Genomic DNA, 22,422 nt, shown 5'->3' with positions numbered 1-22,422 from the left:
ATTTTTCCCAATTCCACCAGACTGTACTCCTTCTGGACCAGTGAGGTAGGATAGCAGGTTTTCTGTGTTCTATTGTAGCAGCGAATATTTCATGAAACAGGATTGATGAACATGATGAGGACAGTGCCTATATTTCATCTGGCCCTTCATTATGAAGTTTCATTGTTTTTATTCAGGTAGTCTCAGGATCCTATTTTCTTTTCTTTTCTTTTTTTTTTAAGCTTTTCTTTTTGAAAAAAATATTTGTCAGAGAGAAAGAGAGAGAGAGCATAAGCAGGGGGAGCAACAGAGGGAGAGGGAGAAGCAGGTTCCCTGCTGAGCCAATGGAGCCAGATGCTGGACTCAATCCCAGTTTCCTGGGATCCTGACCTGAGCCAAAGGCAGACCTTTAACCAACTGAGCCACCCAAGCGTCCCCAGGATCTTATTTTCAAAATGAAACCTTGTTGCATTCTAAACCTAAAGAATGAATTAAGTTCCTCTATTAGATTATCTGCACTTGGACTTTTAACACTGGTTATAATTGTTTAAGTAAACCCCCAGGCAGCAGAACAATGGTTAAGAACTGAGACAGTCCTGTGAAATAAAATACAGTTTTAAATAGATAGACTGTAAATATTTCAGACAGGAAAAGGTTTCTTGATGTCTTTTTAAGTAAAGTTGGTTGGTCTTTTTGCATGGAATTTAAGAAATCTAATTAACATATAAATGTTTTTTTAAAGTCTTAAAGCCTTTACACAGTTGTTTAAGGGAAAAAATGTTAATTGTATTTAGTCTTGTGGTCTTCAGAGAAAATTTCATAAGCAAAGATGGTGATAGATTTTCAGAGACAGCAATCCTACATTAAAAAATCCACCTTTTTTCCAAGAAAGATTCTTTTGTATATGAAGCATTTGTTAGCAGATCTAGGTCATAAGGTTAATATTCTTATGAACATTGCATTAGATCTTCCTCTGGATTCCCATTTTTATAGTAATAACAGATCCTGGACCTAGTAGAATGGTGCCTTCCAGATTATAAACACTAGGGCACAGAACAAGAGATTACCATTGTACCTTCAACATGCTTTGACGTTTATCCCTAAATATTCCTTTCTACTCTTCCGTGACCTACCTCTATAGCCCAAATGTGATCTTTTGGTTTTTCTAAGGGGAGACAAAGATGGGGGAAGAAACAGGACTAAAGACTAACATTCAAAAACGCATCCTAGTTTTAAATACTAAAGGAAGGCTTTGTTTTTGTCCCCCCCCCCGCCCCCCCCGCCCTAACTTGTTAACCATTTTGCTGCTCTTCCCCTATATTCACAGCAGCCCTGTGTCCTGAGTTGTTACACACAGAAAACTTTTACCACCATATAAGAAATGTCATTCGTCTCTTAAAATTCCTGTGAAACTGGTCTAAAATTAGTCTAAGTTTTCAGGTTTCCTGTCAGGAAAAGCCTTTGGTTAGCCCCCTACTGATACTCTCAAACAGGATTTTTAAAGGTAGCCTTCAAAGGTGTTTTTTGTTGTTCTGAAAATGAGTTTAACTCTTAAAATACATACTGGCTGTATCTAATAACTCAAGGGAAAAGGCAGCAGCCTGCTCGTAGAGTAATTATTCCCTTCTTTCAGATACATACTTAATCAGGACTTCCCAAATGGACATATTACAGTAGGGGCACAATAGGAGACATTTCGAATAGGAGCAATAGCTTAAGTAAGCAATAGATTCTTTAAAAGAGTCACACAACAGAAGAAAATACATTTATATGTGGCTCAGGTTCTCTCTGGAAAACTCAGAGATATGTTACACCAGAGAGGTTTATTCTGAATTATCACAGTATGGACCTATTATGGAAGAAAAAATATTAAGAACAGAGGCACTGTGCTAAATATCTGCTCTTTCAATTTTTTCACACACTGAGCAGATTATTAATTACATGCTGAAATAAAAATATTTATCTGATGATCTTAAGATATAAAAGGCTATATTTTCAACTCAAGCTTATAAAATACATGCATAAGATACATTTTATAAGTTATATTCAATTTTCTGAATTTACACAGTATAAACTGTTTTGTCTTGATATTTAAAAACTATACCTATGATCTTTGTGTACATAATATTTGTGTGTGTACACTTTTAATTAGTGGAGTTAATAAATATAATTGTGGTATTTTCATAATGTAGGATTAAGTAAACTTCCTGGACTGTAGATTTTAAAGTACAGCCTCTGTAGGAAATCGGCAGCAGATTCATCAAATTTTTTATGGAACTACAAAAATATTTCTGTGGTTAAAAAGACAGTAAAAATGTGTTGTTATACCTATATTAAATGTTTTAATAAAATTATAATTTTTAAAGTTGTTAAAATGAGGTTGAAGATTGTTCTTTTATGAAATTTATTTTCTGGAGATTTAAAACATGCTTTCTCTCCTGAATGTTGATCATAACAGTATGAATCCAGAATAATAGAAGTTTATTTAAAAAAGAAAAAAGGAAAGGCACAACTGCACCAACTACAGATAGGAGATATTACTTTGATTTCCACCTGCTCTTCCTAAGCCCCTTCCGATGTAGATTACACAACCCCAGCCTTATCTGCACCCTTGTTTTTTTGTTGTGACTAGAGAACTTTTTTAATTGACTTTAGACAATAAAATGCTTCTAATGGGATTTTATTCACTTGCTTTGAGATTTATAAGCTGCAAGGGATGTATAGAAGAAAGCAGATTCAAGAGAGAGAAATAGAAGTATCAGTTTATGACTGCTATGAAAAAAAAAAATCTCTTCAGCAAAGTGGTGGTCTGATTTTCCTTTCCCCTTTGTCCTTTTTTCAGAAAGAGAAAAAACTCAGGTCATGTTCAGAATGCCATGAATTAGATTTACAATGCATACCATTAGAAATCATCACTGTTGTTTGTAAATAGTATAGGTTTATATAAGAAGTGTTAATTACCTGAATGCAGATCAGCAGGCTTTTATATGATTGTAGATTTGTTTTTTAATATAATTTGAAAAGACAATTTTAGCTACCAAATTAAAATTGACTAGTAATTAATACTAGTAATTTAAGTAGTGTTTTAAAGTCAGTGACCTAGGACTTATGAATAACATAGCATTCATTTGTAGATCTGTATAGTAAAATAACAGCTGTTAAACATCATAAGAGTTGATTAAGTTCTTGTTTCTTCTGTTTTATACTAGATTCAGTTCACCTTACAATGAATGAATGGTCTATCTTTGTTAAATCGGACAGACCAACAAGGCTTATGTCAAAAGGACCTTTTTTTTTCCCCAATTTTTTTTTTATCCTAGCAGCTGGTTCTTTTCTACTGTCTTGGCTTACTGTACATCTGGAAGAAGACTTCTTACAGCTGGGAGCCATTTCATGTCTAATTCATGTCCCCTGTCCTTAAGAGAGAAAAAATTTTTGGCAGTGCATGTCAAGCACACATTGAATGCTAGCATCAACTGGTAATTTTAAAATATTCATTATAAATATTTTAATTTTGTATTATATCATTTTGTAATAATTCTATTGCTTACATATTCTAAGCATGTTTTCTCTAAGATCTATATAGAATTACAAAAAAAATACAGTACTTTAATAAAAACATAAATAATTTTATTTTGGTATTCACCTATCCAGCTTATTATAAATATCTGGTTCTTGCTTATATAGCCAATGTTAGCTAATAAATACTTCCTCATAGTTCACACCTATGGTTTTGCTTTAAAATATATTTCCTCTTTTACTTTGCTTTAAAATATATTTCCTATATTTTCCTTCTCTGTTTTGAATGATGTTAAAATACACCAGAATTTCTGCCTGGAACCTGCTTAGGACAGATCTGACACCCTAAAAAGTGAAGTGAGGTTAACAGGAGTATGTTAAATATGTCTCCCTTAGTTTAATTTAGATTAAGTGATCCTCTTTAAATTGAGGAAATGCCCCTGTAGGAACTTTAAATATAGAGAGAAGAATAAGATCAAAAAGAACATTTTTATCTGTTGACACAGGTCTAATTTGTGAGGAATTTGTAATTCGGTCTTGATACGTCCGCCCCCACCCCCCACCTTTGGCATTGAAATTCTTCTGTGTGGTGTGCTTGAAAGGAATCCCATCCTGCCTGTGTGTCTGTGGAGACTCCTGGCCCCGTGTGTTTGGTCAACAAGCAACAGTGGGTGGTCGGGCTGCAGTGCAGGACAAGGGCCCGCTGTGCGCAGGAAAATGTGTTCAAAGGTGTTTAAGGGCAGTAAGGAAGTCGGCCGCCCTTCTGAGAGTCCGGGGGCTATAGATCAGTGTTCTCCACACTATTGTAGACTGTGAGAAAACTTGCTGCAAGAGGCACGAAGGACGAGAAAATATAGTAAACTTACTCACCTGGTTCCACATCTGCAGGCTTCCCTTAAGAAAGGTCTCTTCTGCCCTTTATGTTGCAGAGTCTGTTAAACAAATGTTGACTACTATTTGCATTTAAAATAGGGAAAACTTGCACAGGTTGAGTTGAAAGGATTTGACTGATACATGTATTAAGGTTTCCTGGAAGTCTTAGGAGTACTAGGTATAATCAGCATTTTCTATAAAGTCTAAACTTCATTATCAGTTTTTGTTTTGTTTTTGTAGGAATCATTGTTTTAATGTAAACTGTTAAGTTTTTGAGCTTTGGGGAAGATGTCTTCAGATCCATAGGTTAACATAAAGCTGAAAACTTATTTAGTAGAAACCTCACAGTTGGAAAAAAAATAGCAAGTGTTTCAATTTGTTAAGAGCAAATTGTGAAAGATTGATAGTTTATTTTCTTTTAGAAAAGTAATACATTTTAAACTTTTGATTATTTCTACACTGCAGCTTTTATTCTCTTAGTGAAGTCACTAGGATTGCTTTATTGATGTTCTGTAGAAGGTAACTTAAGCAACTTTTGAAAGTAAATTTTCTTTTTCTCTTAATTAAAACAAATTTTCTGTTCTGTTTATAGAGTGTTCCAGAAATGGTTTTTCTAATTTTATGTTTGTTTACAATCTGTTAAGTTTCTCCTACATCCTCATAATTAGAAGAATTCCTTTTGAGAATGCTGGTAGCATATTACAGAAGCGTTAGCTGGAGAAACAAAACACGGATTCTTATTTGTCAGTATTATTTGTCAGTAATTAAGAAGCTTAGTCGTTATTTTTTTTTAAATTTTAAGTGTTTGAAGGTTTTTTTTTTCCCCAAGATACTTCTTCCAAGCATCTGTAGATAAGCTATGTATCTTTTCTTATGATATATTGGTAAAATCATAACTCGAACACTAGTTTGTAGAATTGAGAAGACATGGCTACACCCTTTTAGTTCTAGGATTTTGTTTGTATCATTTTTCCTGCAAACACCACATAGCATTTTTAGAACTAGAAGTACTATAGTGATGGTTCTCATTCTATGGGAGGTGTCCCTATATGGAATTTTCTCTCCCGAGTAATCTTTACCCTGTAATTATTCCCCAGATTTCCCCAGATATCTCTGTTTATAGCCAAATAATTTTGATCTCATAAGCGTTTATTCATTTGAGTTTATTTATTGGTTACCCTGCTTAGCGTCATTAAAATAACCAAGCTGTAAGGTCCCATAATAACAAGTATTTTGAAATTCTGATGAAGTTTTCACTGTTACTTTTTTTTTGTCTTTATTATTTTCCTTATATAATTTCTATTTAAACCTTAATTTTCACATTTGCTTCTCTATGTAGAGGCAGACTTTTTAGATAACACCACTAATCAGTGTTCTAAATTGTGGGAATAGTGAGCAAAATAAACATGTTTTCCATTTTGTTCTCAGTGGTGATTTAAAGATTCCAATTCCGACTTCATACCATAGAATCACTATTTTACACCCAAAAAAGACTTTAAAAATTTTATTGTGTCAAGCCCTGATTTTTACAGGTCATGAAGCATTGGCCTATTATGATTGCTTAAGCTAGCTGCAGAACCCCCTTCCAATTGTATAACCATGAGAATCTTGGGTTAATCCCTGCCCCAATTTCAAATATAGCAAACAATTTGTTAGTATTAACATAAATGAAGCCAAAAAGTTATAACCTTTCTTCAAGCCGTAACCTTATTTAATAAAAGGCTTTGAAAAAATTCATCTAGAAAAAATTATAGGAACTCTTCATTTCTAGAGAACATTTACTGTCAAGAAAACAAATGACCTCTCAGAACCTAATGCAGTATTGAGAAAGATAAAGACAAACACAATTTTACAAAAACTTTAATCTCTGTCACCAGCAAAATGTCCCATGATAAGCTAAAATTGTAATGAAAAAACTAAAGTTGTGTGTATTCAGTTGAGTACCATCCTCAGCTGGATATCAAGGGGCAGATAATTTAGGTTGTTAGGGAAAACACACCAACACCGATTTCAGTTGCACATAAGTTAGAGCATGATAATATGAAACTTCCTAATTATTCTCATTAAATAACCATATGTTTTATATAATGTATATATGTCTCTTAAACACATCAACAGATGTTGCTATCATACTGTGAGGTAAAACAATCAGAAAATACACTGATTTCTTGTAAGATATTTTAAAGCCTTTTGTTGATTTGATGTTACAGAAATAGTTTGTCTCATCTTTTTCTGTTTTCTTTTCATAGTAATGCTTATTTATCATCAAAACTGCTTCATATTTGTAATAATTTTATAGAGTAGGAATGCCATGTCATATAATTTAAGTTTAAAAGGAGGGTATGAGTCCTCAAGGGTTTTTTTTGACTCTTGATAATAGTTTCTGACAACTGAAATTTAAAATGTTTTCTTTAATTCTCTCTCTAAAGGATAATCTTCCTAATTTCCCTATATAATAACTGATCTTAAGACCCCTTTTTTTTTTAACAACAACAAAAAAAGAGCAACGTGTTAGAGAAGCTCATTTCTGAGTTTAATGCCCACTGTTGAGTTTGTAGGGCTTATGCATGTATGTGGTGCTGAAGCGCTCTCTTCTGGTCACTCTGCAAAAATGCGTCTTGCACATGTGTTCCAGATGCTGGTCAGTCCTGAGGGTGTGTATATGCTGTTTTAGCTCCCTGGTGCTGTGCTATACTTGATGGTAATTCAACACTACCAATTAGGAAATTAGTTCATGTTAAATTTTCTTTTCCTGATGTTATAGAAAATGATGATATAGTTTCTAAAAGAAGAAAAGCATATTCTTAATACAGTTTCTGTTATTAAAGGGAAGATAAATCAGTCCTTTAACAGTTTCAAAATTCAAGATTTACTTAAACTACATAAATGACTTAAAATCAAACCATTTATATTAAAGTTATAAACACATCAGTTATAGGGAAAATCTTTTTCTGAGGATCTACTTGAATAATGATAATTATATTTTTTGTAGGAATGGTACATAATGTATTTTTAGGAAACCAGCAAGTGCTTTCCTTCTTAATAAAAATGTAGTTTTGGGGCAGCTGGGTGGCTTAATCGGTTGACTGTCCCAACTCTTGGTTTCGGCTTAGGTCGTAATCTCATGGGTCGTGAAATCAAGCCCTGTTTGGGCTCCACACTCAGCAGAGAGTCTGCTTGTAGATTTTCTCCCTTTGCCCCTCCCCCCACTCATGCTTGCACTCTGTCTCTCAAATAAATAAATAAATCTTTTAAAAAATGTATAGTTCTGAAACCTTCAAGAGTAACATGTAACTTTTTATGGTAGGAGCCACACCCAGTGTGGGGCTTGAACTCATGACCCTGAGATCAAGTCAGGTGCTCTACCTGCTGAGCTCTCCAAGTGCCCCACATGTAACATTTTAACTTAAAGCATTCTTTTTTTGTACCTTTTTATATGAAATTTTATATATATTATAATTTTTATGTAAATATTGTGATGCTAAGTTTGGGCTCCTTTATATTTCCTTTTAAAGTATGTCAGAAATAATATTTCGATATTATTTTCCAGAATTCTGCAATCAATAGTAGTGGCAATTATATAAACTGCAAAAGAAAATGTCATAAGTCATTAAAAGCTTCCACACACTTGGCCTTTAATATAGAAAAAAATCAATTATAAAAATATTATTTCTTCATTGTATTTTCTTACTCTATCACATATCATTTATTTTGTTGTTTTAGCAAATAAATTGTTTTAAAATATGGAATTACACAAGTCGTATCTTAGTGTTTAGAAATGCATGTAAATGAAGCATTTAGCACATAGTATGTCTTCAGTAAAATTCTATTCCACTAAAAAATCTGTCCGATTTAATTTCTATTTCTACAAACCCTACCTTAGTAGAATTTGTCAGAATACAAGGAGATAGCTCATATTGTATCATGTTAAGTGGCTCATGATAGGAGGAGCTCCTGAAAAGAAGTTCTCCATGGCATATTTTTACTGTATTTTATTTATTTATTGCTTTATTTTTTGCCTCTACTACCAGAATGTAAATACTTTGGAGCGGGGCATTATCTATTATTCATCACCTTATCTTCAGGGCCTATAGTTCCTGGCACATAGGAGGTACTCAATAAATCCTCGTTCAGTGTTATTAAATAACTAATATTATCAGTGGCATGGATATGTTTTATCTTTTGCATCTGAAAACAAATCTATATGCTTTTATTATTCTATTAAATTATAAAAGAAGGAACAGAGTTCTTATTGAGTAATTTAGTATCAGTCACTCAGTATATATTGAGGGAGTTATTTGCAGAAGGTCCAGTGATTGTGGACAGAGATATAATATTTAACTCTTAAACCTGAGAAGATAATATTTTGACTTGGAGATAGGAGAAAATTGTTAATGAACAATAGAAGGCAAAATGTCAAACTGCATCAATAGAGAGTCAGAACTCTGACTTCCAAGTGTGAAGTTGTTTTTCAAAAAAGGATTTCTCAGCCTGATTTTTAGGTTTGTAGACCTTCCCCCACTCTTGCCCCTGCCAGTTTTGCTGAACATTCATTCTAAAATGATACATAAGTTTCTCTCACAGTTTGTTACATCTCTGTAGTAAACCAGAATAATGGATTGAATCCTATCTGAATCTGTCATGGTGGGAATGACTTTTCAAAGCTATTTAGAGAAAATATTTTTTATTTTGCTTGGCAAGTGTTTTATTTAAAAGAATGAACAATTGAGGAAGAAATAACTCAGAGAAGCAGCCCATAGAGACTATGGACTCTGAGAAACAAACAGGGTTTTGGCGGGGGGGGGATTGGTTAGCCCGGTGATAGGTATTAGGGAGGGCACATACTGCATGGAGCACTGGGTGTTATACGAAAACAATGGATCGTGGATCACCACATCAAAAACTAATGGATCACCACATCAAAAACTAATGATGTATTGTATGGTGACTAACATAACATAATAAAATTTAAAAAAATAAATCAACAAGTAAGAAAATATGGAATATATGGAAATGTCACCTCTCTTCTAGGTACTCCAGGCCTTCACAGTCCCATGTTGGATCTGGATAATGATACCCGTCCCTTGGTGTTGGGTCATCTTAGTCAGACGGCATCACTGAAGAGGGGCAGCAGCTTTCAATCTGGTCGAGATGACTGTAAGTATCTCTCTCTGTCCCCCACTTTGTCTTTTAAATTTGTACTTGTGCAGTTTCAGGCATTTATCACTTGGATTTTCCTAATTAGTTGTGTTACTGCTGCTAAATATTACCAACCTTCTTCATAGGTGAATGTTTATTCAACATACATAGTTAAAGTCTAGTTTTATTTTTCCTGTGATTGACTTTTTAAAAATATGCCACAGAAAATATTTTCTGAGAATTTCTTTAAGATGAAATTTGTAACAAAAGTAGTCTCTATAGTCAGTACAAAGAAACACCTCTTCTATGCACTTTAAAATTTGCTTTGGAAAGAGGGTTAATAATATATTAATTGCTAATCATTTTTCCTCAGAATAAAGCATCTCATTTTAACTATGTTACCTTTCTTAACTTTCTGAAGTTGATATTTACCTATTGTTTATTTACCTGTGGGAGATACAAAATTATTGTTTATAATGCATTTGGGTACCAATTAAATGCTATTAAGTCACTAGTTATTTATAACCTCAATAACAGATCGAAGAAATACAAATAGGGTGGGATGCCTGGATGGCTCAGTTGGTAGAGCATTCAACTCTTGATCTTGGGGTTGTGAGTTCAAGCCCCATATTGGGTGTGGAGATCACTTAAAAATAAAATCTTAAAAAAAAGAAAGAAATCCAAATACGGTAATAAAAATATCTTACTTTATATTAAATACCTCTAAAGTTTATTTTAAAATATTTTATTACAAGTATTGGAGTAGGGCTTTTCTAAGGTTTCATTAATAAATATGAGTGAATATCCATCATAAGAACACCTTAAAATTAGATGATTCATTTGTACTAAATGGAGGGCTCAGTGTTCCTTCTTGTCCTGTTCCCATTTCCTACCAAGCCCATCAAACTAATATAAACAGTGAAAGAACAGAATAACTTGCTTCTGTATACTGTGGTGTATTGTAGCCCTCTAAGCAAATAAAGCCCTCTCAGCAAATATGGCCTCCAGGATCTGACTCTGGGGTGCAGTCCACCTGAGTTTTTAAACAATACTTCCTTCTTTTAATTAGTAGGAAATTATGGCAGGTCTAAACACCCTCCACCTCACTCCTTAAGTAATTTACTACCATCAGTTGACATGCTAACAGGCTTAAATCAATTAGAAACTATTATTGAATCTTGACTTTAAATGAGTTATATCATCTTGAACATTCAAATTTATCCTGCCTGGGTTTTGCCAAATTTCTTGGATCTATTTTATGAGATTCTGGAAATTTTCATCAAATTTAGAAAATTTGGGGCCTTAGTTTTCTCAGGTATTTTCTGTTCTATTTCCTTTTCTAGGACTTCAATTACATGTATGGTAGGCCAGTAGATTATCTCATAGATCACTGAGGCTCTTTCCCTGTTCCTCCTCCCCCCCGGTTTTTCCACTCTGCTTCATTATAGAGTCAATTGCTATGCCTTCAACTTCTCTGATCTTTTATCTGCAGTGTCTAAACCTGAAAATTCCAGATACTGTATTTTTCATCTCTAGAAATTCTACTTCGTTCTTATAAATATCTTACCTTCCTGCCCTCATTATTTTCATGTTTTCCTTTAAATATTTGAACATTGTCATTGGTTAATTTGGGCGTCTCTGTCATTTTTGGATTTGTTACTATTGACAATTTTTCTCTTAGTTTCTGGTTATTATGCATATTTCCCTGCTCATCATGTGAATGTTCAGTGTTGAGTATGAGTTCTGTTGTCTTCCTTTAAGGAATGCTAGACTGTTTTATCAGTTCCTTACAGGGAAGTTTGAGCCGTTTAAGGCTTTTACTAGTTTGCTAGAGCAGGTCTAGAGTAGCCTTCATTCTGGGGATACTTTAACCCAACCACTGAGGTGTGATCTTTTGGGTCTGTACTGAGTGGCCCAGGTAATTGATGAGGACTGTTCCCTCTGGCTGTTCAGAGCTAGAAGGTCTCCCTGCCCTGTATTATTTCTGGGAACTGTTTACCTTACAATTCCCTGGTTGTTCTTTGCCTGGTTTTGTGAAGTTTGACTCCATAGATGCAGAACTAGTTCTCAGCAAAGACTTAGGAGGACTCTTATGCAGATTTTTGGAGCTTTTTTCTACGTAGGTTCCTTCTGGAACTCTTTCCTACATTTTCTAGTCACCTCCACCTCTTTCTTTCCAGCTCAGAAAGGCCATTGAGCTTTGTTTAGGTTATGCTTCCTTTTGTCTGTGTTGTCTAGAACGTGTCTGTAGACAGAGCCATGGCACTTGTGGGTTCATCATGCACTTCCCTCCCCTTGGGAATCAGTGCTGTGCTGCCTATTGCCCAGTGTCTGAAACAGTTTATAGTATCTACCTCCTGCCCCCAGTTTTCTAGTTGTTTATAACTGAAGGTTGAATCTAATCTTTATTACTCCAGTATGGCTGGAAGTAGAAGTAAAATACATGTTTAATTTCCTTAAAATTATTACTTGAAACTGAAACAATTGAGGAAGATTGCTTATAGTAAATAGTTCTTTTCATCAGTCTTAGGAAATAACTCTTAAAGTTATTCTGTAACTGATAATAGCATATGGGAATTTAACTAAGACATGTTGGATTCAGTAAGAAAATAAAACCCAAAATCATTTTCAAATAATCAGAATTTGGATGAAGTAGATATAGAAGGAATGGGTAAATAGGACTCTCATTACATACGTATATACATAGGTATAAAGAATCCATTAGTAATAAAAAGATCAAACATGAGACTAAAAATTATTCCCTGTCACTGGGCAGGAGGCTGCAGGGACCTGTCTGTTTTCCAAGAACCTTGATTGAGTGCCAGCACATTGAGGAATTGCGGAACTCTCAGCTCAGTATGATTATTTGGTACTATTATTTAGCTGCACTATTATCACTCTGTACTATAGTGAACTTAGGCAAAATAATTTTACCAATTACTCTGTCATAAAAAGATTCAGCTGAAGAAATCTTTTTGGAAGCCTTATGGGATTGTTTTGTAATGTTTTTATTTATATTTGTCCAACTGTTTTTCCTATCATAAAATCACTTCAATTAGAATACTTATTAATTAATGGATTTAACAAGAGAGAAGCTGAGTTTAATTTCTGTTTGTGTTTTTTAAAATGATATTTTCCTTTACATTGGTGAAAAAGCAATGTTCCTTATTTTTCTTTGGAGTGGAGGCAGTTCCCCATGACAGACTGGTCTTTGAGACCTGGTGCCCTCTGTATATAGAATATCTGTATCTGTGTAGAATACATGGATATGCAATAAGCCAGGCCACTCAAAGTGCTTGTCCAGCATCAGATCCAGTAGAGACTTGGTTCATCATAGGGTGTTTTCACTTTTGATTTCCCAGCAAAAAAGCTTTGCAAAGAATATATAAGATAAGGTTATTAGATGAGTTTCTCCCAACAGGGTTATATAAATAGTTGTAATATAGCTGCATGGAGGAGCTCAGACCTTTGAAACACTAATTTAGGGGAAGAGGTCATGTATGAGTCTACTTGCTACCCCATGAGGCAGGTCTGCCAAAGCTTCAGTTTTTAGATTTTCTTGTCCTATTTCTTACTTTGTCATTGGCCCATCATACACTGGGCTGTGGCCTCTGCTATGTAGGGTACTGCATGCCGTTTGGAAAACAGTGCTTCCCTGTGTTTGGTTTGTCTGCTTTAGCTCTGTCTCCAGATGAAAAATACCTCTAATCTCATTAGACTCATGTCACATTATCATTAGGACTCCTTTCATTGATTGTTCAATTGTAGGCTCTGTGAAGGCAGAGACCTTCCCTGTTCATTCAGTATTAGTGGTGAGCATCTTAGACAGACATTAAGGCATAGCCATAGGATTAGCACACAGTGGACACTTAATAAATATTGGCCAAATAGACAAGTACAGTTTACAGTGTACCCCTAAATAAAGAACCATGCCTTTCACATATGTGGCAACTGAATTTAAAGCTTTCTCCCACAACTCATAGACAGAGGGCTAATACACCTAATAGGTAAAGAGGTCTATAGTCCCCAGATTGGAAGTCTGAATGCTCTTAAGTATATGAAGGTAGGCACTCAGCCTCACTTACAATAAAAATTTAAAAGACCATGTAACACTACAATGAGATACCAGTTGGCAAAATCCCCAGATTTTGATTGTTTGGAATTTTGTGTGTGGTTTGTTCATTGGTGAGATTATAAGGAAGTTTCTGTGTGTTTCTGTGTGTTGCTGGTGGGTATGTAAAGAATCCCCATGGAGATCAATTTAATAATATTTACTAAAAATCACAACTCTGTGTACTTTTAGACCCAGCAATTCTTGTTCTGAGAATTTATTCTACACTGATACTTGTACGTGTGCTAAATGTGGTAGGCACAGAGTTATTGATTAAAGCAGTTATTTTAGTTTATTTTTTTAATTTATTTTAGAGCACTAATTTTAACCACAAAACATTGAAAACAGTCTTATCCATTATAAAGGGATTTTTTAAAAATTATGATACATACAAAATATGAACTACGGTTGGCCCTTGAACCGCACTGGTTTGAACTGTGCAGGTCTACTTATGCATGGATTTTGTTCAGTAAATATATTGGAAAGTTTTTTGGAGATCTGTGACAATTTGAAAAAACTCTCAGATGAACCATGTAGCCTAGAAATACTAAAAAAATTAGAAAGGTATTGTTGTAAGAGTATAGTATATAATACATATATAAAATATTAATCAACTGCATTATATAATTGGAAAGTTTCCTGGTCAACAGTAAGCTATTAGTTCAGTTTTGGGGGAGTCAGAAGTTATTCATGGATTTTTGACTGTGCAGGGGGTCATTGTTCCTAACCTGTATTGTTCAAGGGTCAGTTGTACTGTGTAACTGGGGGGAAAAAATATTTTATGTACAAATAGGGAAAAACTTCAGGATCCGTTATTAAATGAAAAAAGGCCCAAGTGTCAAAACGGTGTGTTTAATATGCTTTCATTTGTGTAAAAGAACATTTGGGTGGGGAGAGAATATGTATTTGTATTTGCTTGTGTATATAAAAGACATGTTAGAAAGAATCACAAGCAACAAATAACAGCAGTTTCTTATGGCTGCAGCTGGGAACTAGGCAAATGGGGAATGTAGGTGGGAGGTAGATTTTGTTCTATATACCTTTTAAGTTTTCTTTTCTAACCACATATTGTCTTTTTAGATTATTATGAAACATTTTAAAATTAAATAAAATCCACCCTTCCCCACTAGAATAACAACAGTAATGATAGCAACAGAACTTTTTGCCTAGGAGTATTTTGAAAAGAAACTGGTAGTTGATGAAGGGGTTAATGCAAGTTCCCTTATCTGACCTTTCTTTGAAGTTGCTGAATAGAAGTTGGCAGTTGACCCCAGAGGTTCTCCTGATCATTGCTGTGAATTGGACAGTAGGAATACCTCTGCCCTGCTCCTGCTGGAGGCTGTGAAACAGAACAGCAGAGCTGGGAAGCAGGGCATGGAGGAAGGAGGAAACAGGAAAGAATGTGATAAGAAGGGAAGAAATTGGAAGTGATTAATGCTCACTGAATTACTAATTTGTTTTTATTCCTATGAACTTATTCCCATAAAAAATCTATAAGACCTTATTTCCCACTTACAGTAATTGCATTAAATGATACGTAATCCAAGAGGCTTCAGTATTTTTATTTTTTCTTAAATTTCTTTGTTATGGGAAGAGTTATTCATTATACGATTATACTTGAATATGTTCCTTTATGATAACTTGAGTTGTTATTGAACTTTCAAGTGCATATATAGTGGCATTTTTAACTGGTTGATATTTGCCTCCAATTTAAGGCTAATTGGCCTTGCCCTGTCTTTGCCTTACTTTGCTGTTTGAAGACATGACTTTTGAAGAGAAATAGAACATCCTGAAGACAAGGTTGAAAACCCAAAATATCCTCCTTGCTTCTCCTTCTGTGTCCTCCTGACCAGTCTGCCACTCCCCCATCTGCCACGCCCCTTTGAGAACAGCAGGGTGTTTATTCTCTGTGTATTATTAAAAGTGTATTCTCTGTGCCGGCAGTCTTTGGTAATGTGATGTGGAAAAGGAAATATTGGTCTATCAGCAAATTAAAGCTCTACAGCCAAAGTGGGATGAAGTGTGACACATTTTTAGGTGGGGGAGCAGTTATATGTTCAACCGATTTTTATTCTTGATTCAAAGTATATTCATAGTATTTTCCCCCCCTTAGCATGGAGATACAAAACTCCTCACCGGGTGGCATTTGTTGAAAAGTTGACCAAGCTTGTTTTAAGTCAGCTGCCTAACTTCTGGAAACTCTGGATTTCATATGTTAATGGAAGCCTTTTCAGTGAGGTATGTATACAAATTTGACTGTAGATGTAGCTAAGTCATTGTGTATTCTAGTCTTAAAATTTTGATTTTGAAGTGACTTTTTTAAAACTTCAGAGGCCCACATGGCAAGGACAGCAGCCCATAGGAGCATATGACAAGAGGAACCAGAAACAACTAGCTCCCTCTGCAGAGGATAGTGAGAACAGAGGGAATTCGTTGTACTAAATGTCCTACTCCCAATGCCAGGATGATACATAAACCCTCTGAGAATTTAGATCACTCCCAGGAGAAAGAGGGAATAAAGAAGTGAGAGAATTTTGAACTGATTTGGAATTCTGAATGGGCCATGTTTAAAACTGAGTTCCCTTGGGGCATCTGGCTGGTGCAGTCTGTAGAGGATCTGACTCTTGACCCTGGGATTGTGAGTTCAAAGCCCCACCACACTGGGTGTTGAGATTACTTTTTTAAAAAGGGATAACAAAATTAAAAAACAGAATAATAAGGGCGCCTGGCTGGCTCAGTCATTAAGCGTCTGCCTTCAGCTCAGTCATGATCCCAGGGTCTTGGGATCGAGCCCCGCATCGGGCTCCCTGCTGGGCAGGAAGACTGCTTCTCCCTCTCCCACTCCTCCTGCTTGTGTTCCTGCTCTCGCTGTCTCTCTCTCTGTCAAATAAATAAATAAAATCTTTAAAAAAAAACAGAATAATAAAATATAACAAATTTAAAAAAAAAAAAAAAACTTCGGAGGCCCAAAGCCCAAATTACCCATGTAATTATGGAATTTCCTAGTTGGAAAGGATTTAAAGATCTCGTTTTCTAGTCCCCTGTGATCAGCCTGTAGAAGTTGTTATGAGCAGTTACATTTTCACAAGTAGCACATTCACTTGGTGTTTTAATCATAGAAATTATGGACAGAAAGTAATGACTCTGATTTTTGTAACTCAGACTCATCACTCTAGTGTCTCACTTCAAGTGCCCCACGAAAGGCCCCCAGATCCTGGAGTATAGACTCTAATGCCCTTTGCCTTGAGCTGCAAAGGAGCTCCCCACCCTGTAACATGGAGAAGACCTCTCTGGTTTTGTGTCCTTATGTAGAACTCTTTACAGCTCTGGGAGATGGGAGAGGTAGAAATCTTGATGGTGAAAGCTATTTCCTGCTTTCTTGCACTTGCCAAAATAGAAAGTGGATATGGAAAAGGGCTAACTGGTTTTGGTTTTTGCACAAAAGCACACCTTTGTGGTTCAAGACCTTTCTTCCTTCGCAGAAAGTGGTTGGGTGTCCAGGGGTCCATCCAGTCTCTCTTGATCCATGGACATTTATTCATGCTACTTTTAAAAGAAATATAATTGTCCTCTAGAATTGATTTTTTTTCCTTTGTATATTTAATTCTTATTTGCCCACTTTCTCTTTTCTTTTAAACCTAGTAGATTCCTAAATCCTTGTTCATATGAATGGTTAGTATTCTAAACCATAAAATTTACTTAGTGTAAGAAAAATGGAAAAACTATAGCACATGAAAAAACTGTTACTACATAAAAATCAATTTCTTATTCATGAGTTATCACTGTATTTTTCTTCCTTTTCAGCAGTGTATCAGTTACTGTACTTTATAAGTAAACACTAAAATATAGTAACACATAATATATGTCTTTTGTCCTTTTTGTATTACTTGGTTATTATACAGAAACGCTATTGAAAAGTTAACTATACAGAGAAAGTCAGTCTTCCACAAAATAGATGTAGAGTTTGGCTGGCCTTCATAAATGCAAAGTTGATTGTTGCTGCTGAGAATGAGAATGCTTCATTTTTTTTTCTCCTACAAATTTTTATTTAAATTCCAGTTACTTTACAGTGTAATATTGGTTTCTGGTGTAGAATTTAGTGATTCATCATTACATACAACACCTGGTGCTCAACTCCTTAATCCCCATCACCTATTTAACCCCCACCCCTGCCTCCAGTAACCATCAATTTGTTCTCTATAATTAAGAGTCTGTTTCTGGATTGACCTTTCTCCCCCCCCCCCAACCCCCTGTGTTCATTTGTTGCAAAAATTCCACGTATGAGTGAAGCCATATGCTATTTGTCTTTCTCCAACTGACTTATTTCACTTAGCATAATACTCCCTAGATCCATCCACATGCTTGCAAATGGCAAGATTTAATTGCTTTTTTCACTAATATTCCACATCGTCTTTTTTGTTTGTTTCAAATTTTTATTTAAATTCTAGTTAGCTAATATATAGTGTAATATTGGTTTTAGGAGTCAAATGTAGTGATTCATCACTTACATACAAGACCCAGTGCTCATCACAACAGCAGCCTTCCTTAATACCCATCACCCATTTAGCCCATCCCCGGCCCACCTCCCCTCCAGTTGACCCTCAGTTTGTTCTCTCTACTCGCTTATAGTTTGTCTCCCTCTTTTTTTTTTCTTCCCTTCCTCTATGTTCATCTGTTTTCTTTCTTAAATTCCACATATGAGTGAAATCATATGGTATTTGTCTTTCTCTGACTGACTTATTTTGTTTGCACGATACACCCTAGCTCTATCCACATTGTTGCAAATGGCAAGATTTCCTTCTTTTTGGTGACTAAGTAATATTCCATTGTCTGTAAATACACTACATCTTCTTTATCCATTCATCAGTTGATGGACATAGTTTGCTATTGTTGATAATACTGCTGTAACCATCACAATGCAGGTGCCCCTTCAAGTCAGTATGTTTGTATCCATTGGGTAAATACCTAGTAATGCAACTGGTGGGTCATAGGTAGTTCTAGTTTTAACTTTTTGAGGAAACTTCATACTGTTTTCCAGAGTGGTTGCACCAGTTTGCATTCCTACCAACAGTGCAAGAGGGTTCCCCTTTCTCTGCATCCTCATCAATACCTCTTGTTGCCTGTGTTGTCAATTTTAGCCATTCTGACAGGTGTGAGATGGTATCTCATTGTGTCTTTGATTTGCATTTCCTTGATGATGAGTGATGTTGAGCATCTTTTCATGTGTCTGTGAGCCATCTATATGTATTCTTTGGAAAAATGTCTATTCATGTCTTCTGCCCATTTTTTAAATGGATTATTAATTTTTGGGGGGAGGTGTTGACTTTTATAAGTGCTTTGTATATTTTGGATAGTAACTCTTTATCAGATATGTCATTTGCAAATATCTTCTCCATTTCCATAGGTTGCCTTTTAGTTTTGTTGATTGTTTCCTTCGCTGTGCAGAAGCTTGTTATCTAAGTGTTTTATGTTTTTAGAGCATAGATCCTTTACCTCTTTGGGTAGGTTTATTCCTAAGTATTTTATGGTTTTTAGTACGATTGTAAATGGGATTGATTCCTTGATTTCTCTTTCTGCTACTTCATTGTTGGTGTATAGGAATGCAACAGATTTCTGGATATCCATTTTGTATCCTGCACTTTTACTGAGTTAATGTATCAGTTCTAGCAAGTTTTTGGTGGAATCTTTTGGGTTTTCTCTATAGAGTATCCTGTCACCTGCAGATAACGAATGTTTGACTTCTTCCTTACCAATTTAGATGCCTTTTATTTCTTTTTATTGTCTGATTGCTGAGGCTGGGACTTCCAGTACCATGTTAAGTAACAGTGGTGAGAGTGGATATCCCTGTCTTGTTCCTGACCATAGAGGAAAAGCTCTCAGTTTTTCCCCATTGAGGATTATATTAGCAGTGGGTTTTCCATATATGGCCTTTATAATGTTGAGGTATGTTCCTTCTAAACCTGTTTTTTTTGAGGGCTTTTATTATGAATGGATATTGTACTTTGTCAAATGCTTTTTCTGCATCTATTGAAAGGATCATATGGTTCTTATCTTTTTTTTTATTAATGTGGTTTATCACATTGATTGATTTGTGAATATTGAACCAACTTACAGCCTAGGAATAAATCCCACTTGATTGTGGTGAAGGATTCTTTTAATGTATTGTTGGATTCAATTTGCTAGTATTTTGTTTAGAATTTTTGCATCCATGTTCATCAGGGATTTTGGCCTGTAATTCTTTTTTTTTTTTTTAAGATTTTATTTATTTGACAGAGAGAGAGAGCACGTGAGCACAAGCAGGGGGAGCATCAGGCAGAGGGAGAGCAGGCTCCCACTGAGCAAGGAGCCTGATGCGGGACTCGATCCCAGGACTCTGGGATCATGACCTGAGCCAAAGGCAGCCACTTAACCGACTGAACCACCCAGGCGTCCTGTACTGCTCTTTTTTATTTATCTGGCTCTGGAACAGGGTAATGCTGGCCTCTTAGAATGAGTTTCGAAGTTTTCCTTCCATTTCTATTTTCTGGAATAATTTGAGAAGAATAGGTATTAATTGGTATTAAATGTTTGGTAGAATTCCACTGGGAAGCCATCTGGCCCTGGACTTTTGTTTGTTGGGAGATTTTTCATTACTGATTCAATTTCTTTGCTGGTTATCAGTCTGTTCAAGTATTCTCTTTCTTCCTATTTCAGTTTTGGTAGTTTATATGTGTCTAGGAATTTATCAATTTCTTCTAAGTTGTCCGATTTGTTGACGTGTAATTTTTCATAATGTTCTCTTACAACTGTTTGTATTTCTTGGTGTTATTTCTCCTCTCTCATTTGTGATTTTATTTATGGGTCCTTTCTCTTTTCTTTTTGATAGGTCTGGCTAGGGGTTTATCAACTTTATTAATTTTTTCAAAGAACCAGCTTCCGGTTTCATTAATCTGTTCCATTGTTTTTTAGTCTCTATATCATTTATTTCTGCTATAATCTTTATTATTTCCCTTTTTCTGCTGGCTTTCAGCTTCATTTGTTTTCTTTTTCTAGCTCCTTCAGGTGTAAACTTAAGTTGTTTATTTTTAGACTTTTCTTGCTTCTTGAGGTAGCTCTGTACTGCCATATACTTCCCTCTTAGGACCACGTTTGCTGCATCCCAAAGGTTTTGGACCCTTGTGTTTTCATTTCTCTTGGTTTCCATATATTTTTTAAATTTCTTCTCTGATTTCCTGGTTGACCCATTCATTCTTTAGTAGTATGTTATTTAACCAACATGTATTTGTGGTCTTTCCAAATTTTTTTCTTGTGGCTGACTTCAAGTTTCATGGTGTTATGGTCTGAAAATATGCATGGTATGATCTCACCTTTTTTGTACTTGTTGAGGCCTGATTTGTGACCTAGTATGTAATCTGTTCTGGAGAATGCCCCAAGTGCACTTGAAAAGAATGTATATTCTGTTGCTTTAGGATGAAAAGTTCTGAATATATCTGTTAAGTCCATCTGGTCCAGTGTGTCTTTCAAAGCCATTCCTTCCTTTTGATTTTCTGCTTAGATGATCTATCCATTGATGTAAGTGGGGTGTTAACATCCCCTACTATTATTGTATTATTATCAAAGAGTTCCTTTATGGTTGCTATTGTTTTATGTATTTGGATGCTCCCATGTTGGGCATATAAATTTTTACAGTTGTTAGATCTTGTTGGATAGACCTCTTTCTTATGAAATAGTGCTGTTCTTCATCCCTTATTAGTGTTTGGTTTAAAATCTAGTATATCTGATATAAGTATGTCTGCTCAGGCTTTCTTTCTTTTGGTGTCCATTAGCCTGATAAATGCTTTTCCATCCCCTCACTTGTTCTCTTTTCTTTTCTTTCTTTTCTCTTTCTTTCTTTCTCTCTCTCTTTCCTTCCTTCCTTCCTTCCTTCCTTCCTTCCTTCCTTCCTTCCTTCCTTCCTTGTTTCAGAGGTAGAATTTAGTGATTCATCAGTTGCATATAACACCCAGTGCTCATTACATCAACTGCCCTTCTTAATGCCCATCACTGAGTTGTCCCTTCCCCCCACCCACCTCGACTCCAGCAACCCTCTGTTTGTTTCCTGAATGTCTCTTATCGTTTGCCTCCCTCTAAATTTTCAACTTATTTTATTTTCCTTCCTTTCCCCTATGTCCATGTTTTATTTCTTAAATTCCACATATGAGTGAAATCATATGGTATTTGCTGTTCTCTGACTGACATATTTCACTTAGCATAATACCCTCTAGTTGCATCCATGTTGTTGCAAATGGAAAGAATTCATTCTTTTTGATGGCTGAGTAATATTGCATTTTGTATATGTACCACATCTTTTTTATCTATTCATCTGTAGATGGACATATGGGCTCTTTCCATATTTTGGCTGTTGTGCATATTGCTGCTATAAACATTGGGATGCAGGTGCCCCTTTGGATAAATACCTAGTAGTGTAATTGCTGGGTCATAGGGTAGTTTTGTTTTTAACTTTTTGAGGAACCTCCACACTGTTTTCCAGAGTGGCTGCACCAGTTTTCATTCCCACCAACAGTGTAAGAGGTTCCCCTTTTTCCAAATCCTTGCCAACATCTGTCATTTCCTGACTTGTTAATTTTAGCCATTCTGACTGGTATGAGGTGGTATCTCATTGTAGTTTTGATTTGTATTTGCCTGATGCTGAGTGATATTGAACATTTTTTCATGTGTCTCTTGGCCATTTTATTTCTTTGGAGAGATGTCTATTCATGTCTTCTGCCCATTCCTTCAGTGGATTTTTTGGTTTTTTTGGGTGGTGAGTTTGATAAGTTCTT

The 22,422-nt window shown here is 35.4% G+C and overlaps 1 protein-coding gene across 4 annotated transcripts in view; it reads left to right on the top strand.

Annotated features, from left to right (window-relative positions):
- Positions 1-22,422, top strand: part of EXOC2 (exocyst complex component 2) — a 287,628-nt gene that overhangs the window by 116,510 nt on the left and 148,696 nt on the right. For all 4 annotated transcript variants that reach the window (XM_028091090.2, XM_088024102.1, XM_028091088.1 and 1 more), the window contains 2 exons: positions 9,403-9,528; positions 15,735-15,859. In XM_028091090.2, coding sequence (XP_027946891.1) covers positions 9,403-9,528; positions 15,735-15,859 — 251 coding nt within the window. The remainder of the gene's footprint in view (positions 1-9,402; positions 9,529-15,734; positions 15,860-22,422) is intronic.

The sequence above is a fragment of the Eumetopias jubatus genome, unplaced genomic scaffold, assembly GCF_037043125.1.
Source record: "Eumetopias jubatus isolate StellerSeaLion01/CBP00866 unplaced genomic scaffold, mEumJub1_p1.0 scaffold_6, whole genome shotgun sequence".
Lineage (NCBI taxonomy): Eukaryota > Metazoa > Chordata > Mammalia > Carnivora > Otariidae > Eumetopias > Eumetopias jubatus.
This window is presented reverse-complemented; position numbering and strand designations above follow the sequence as displayed.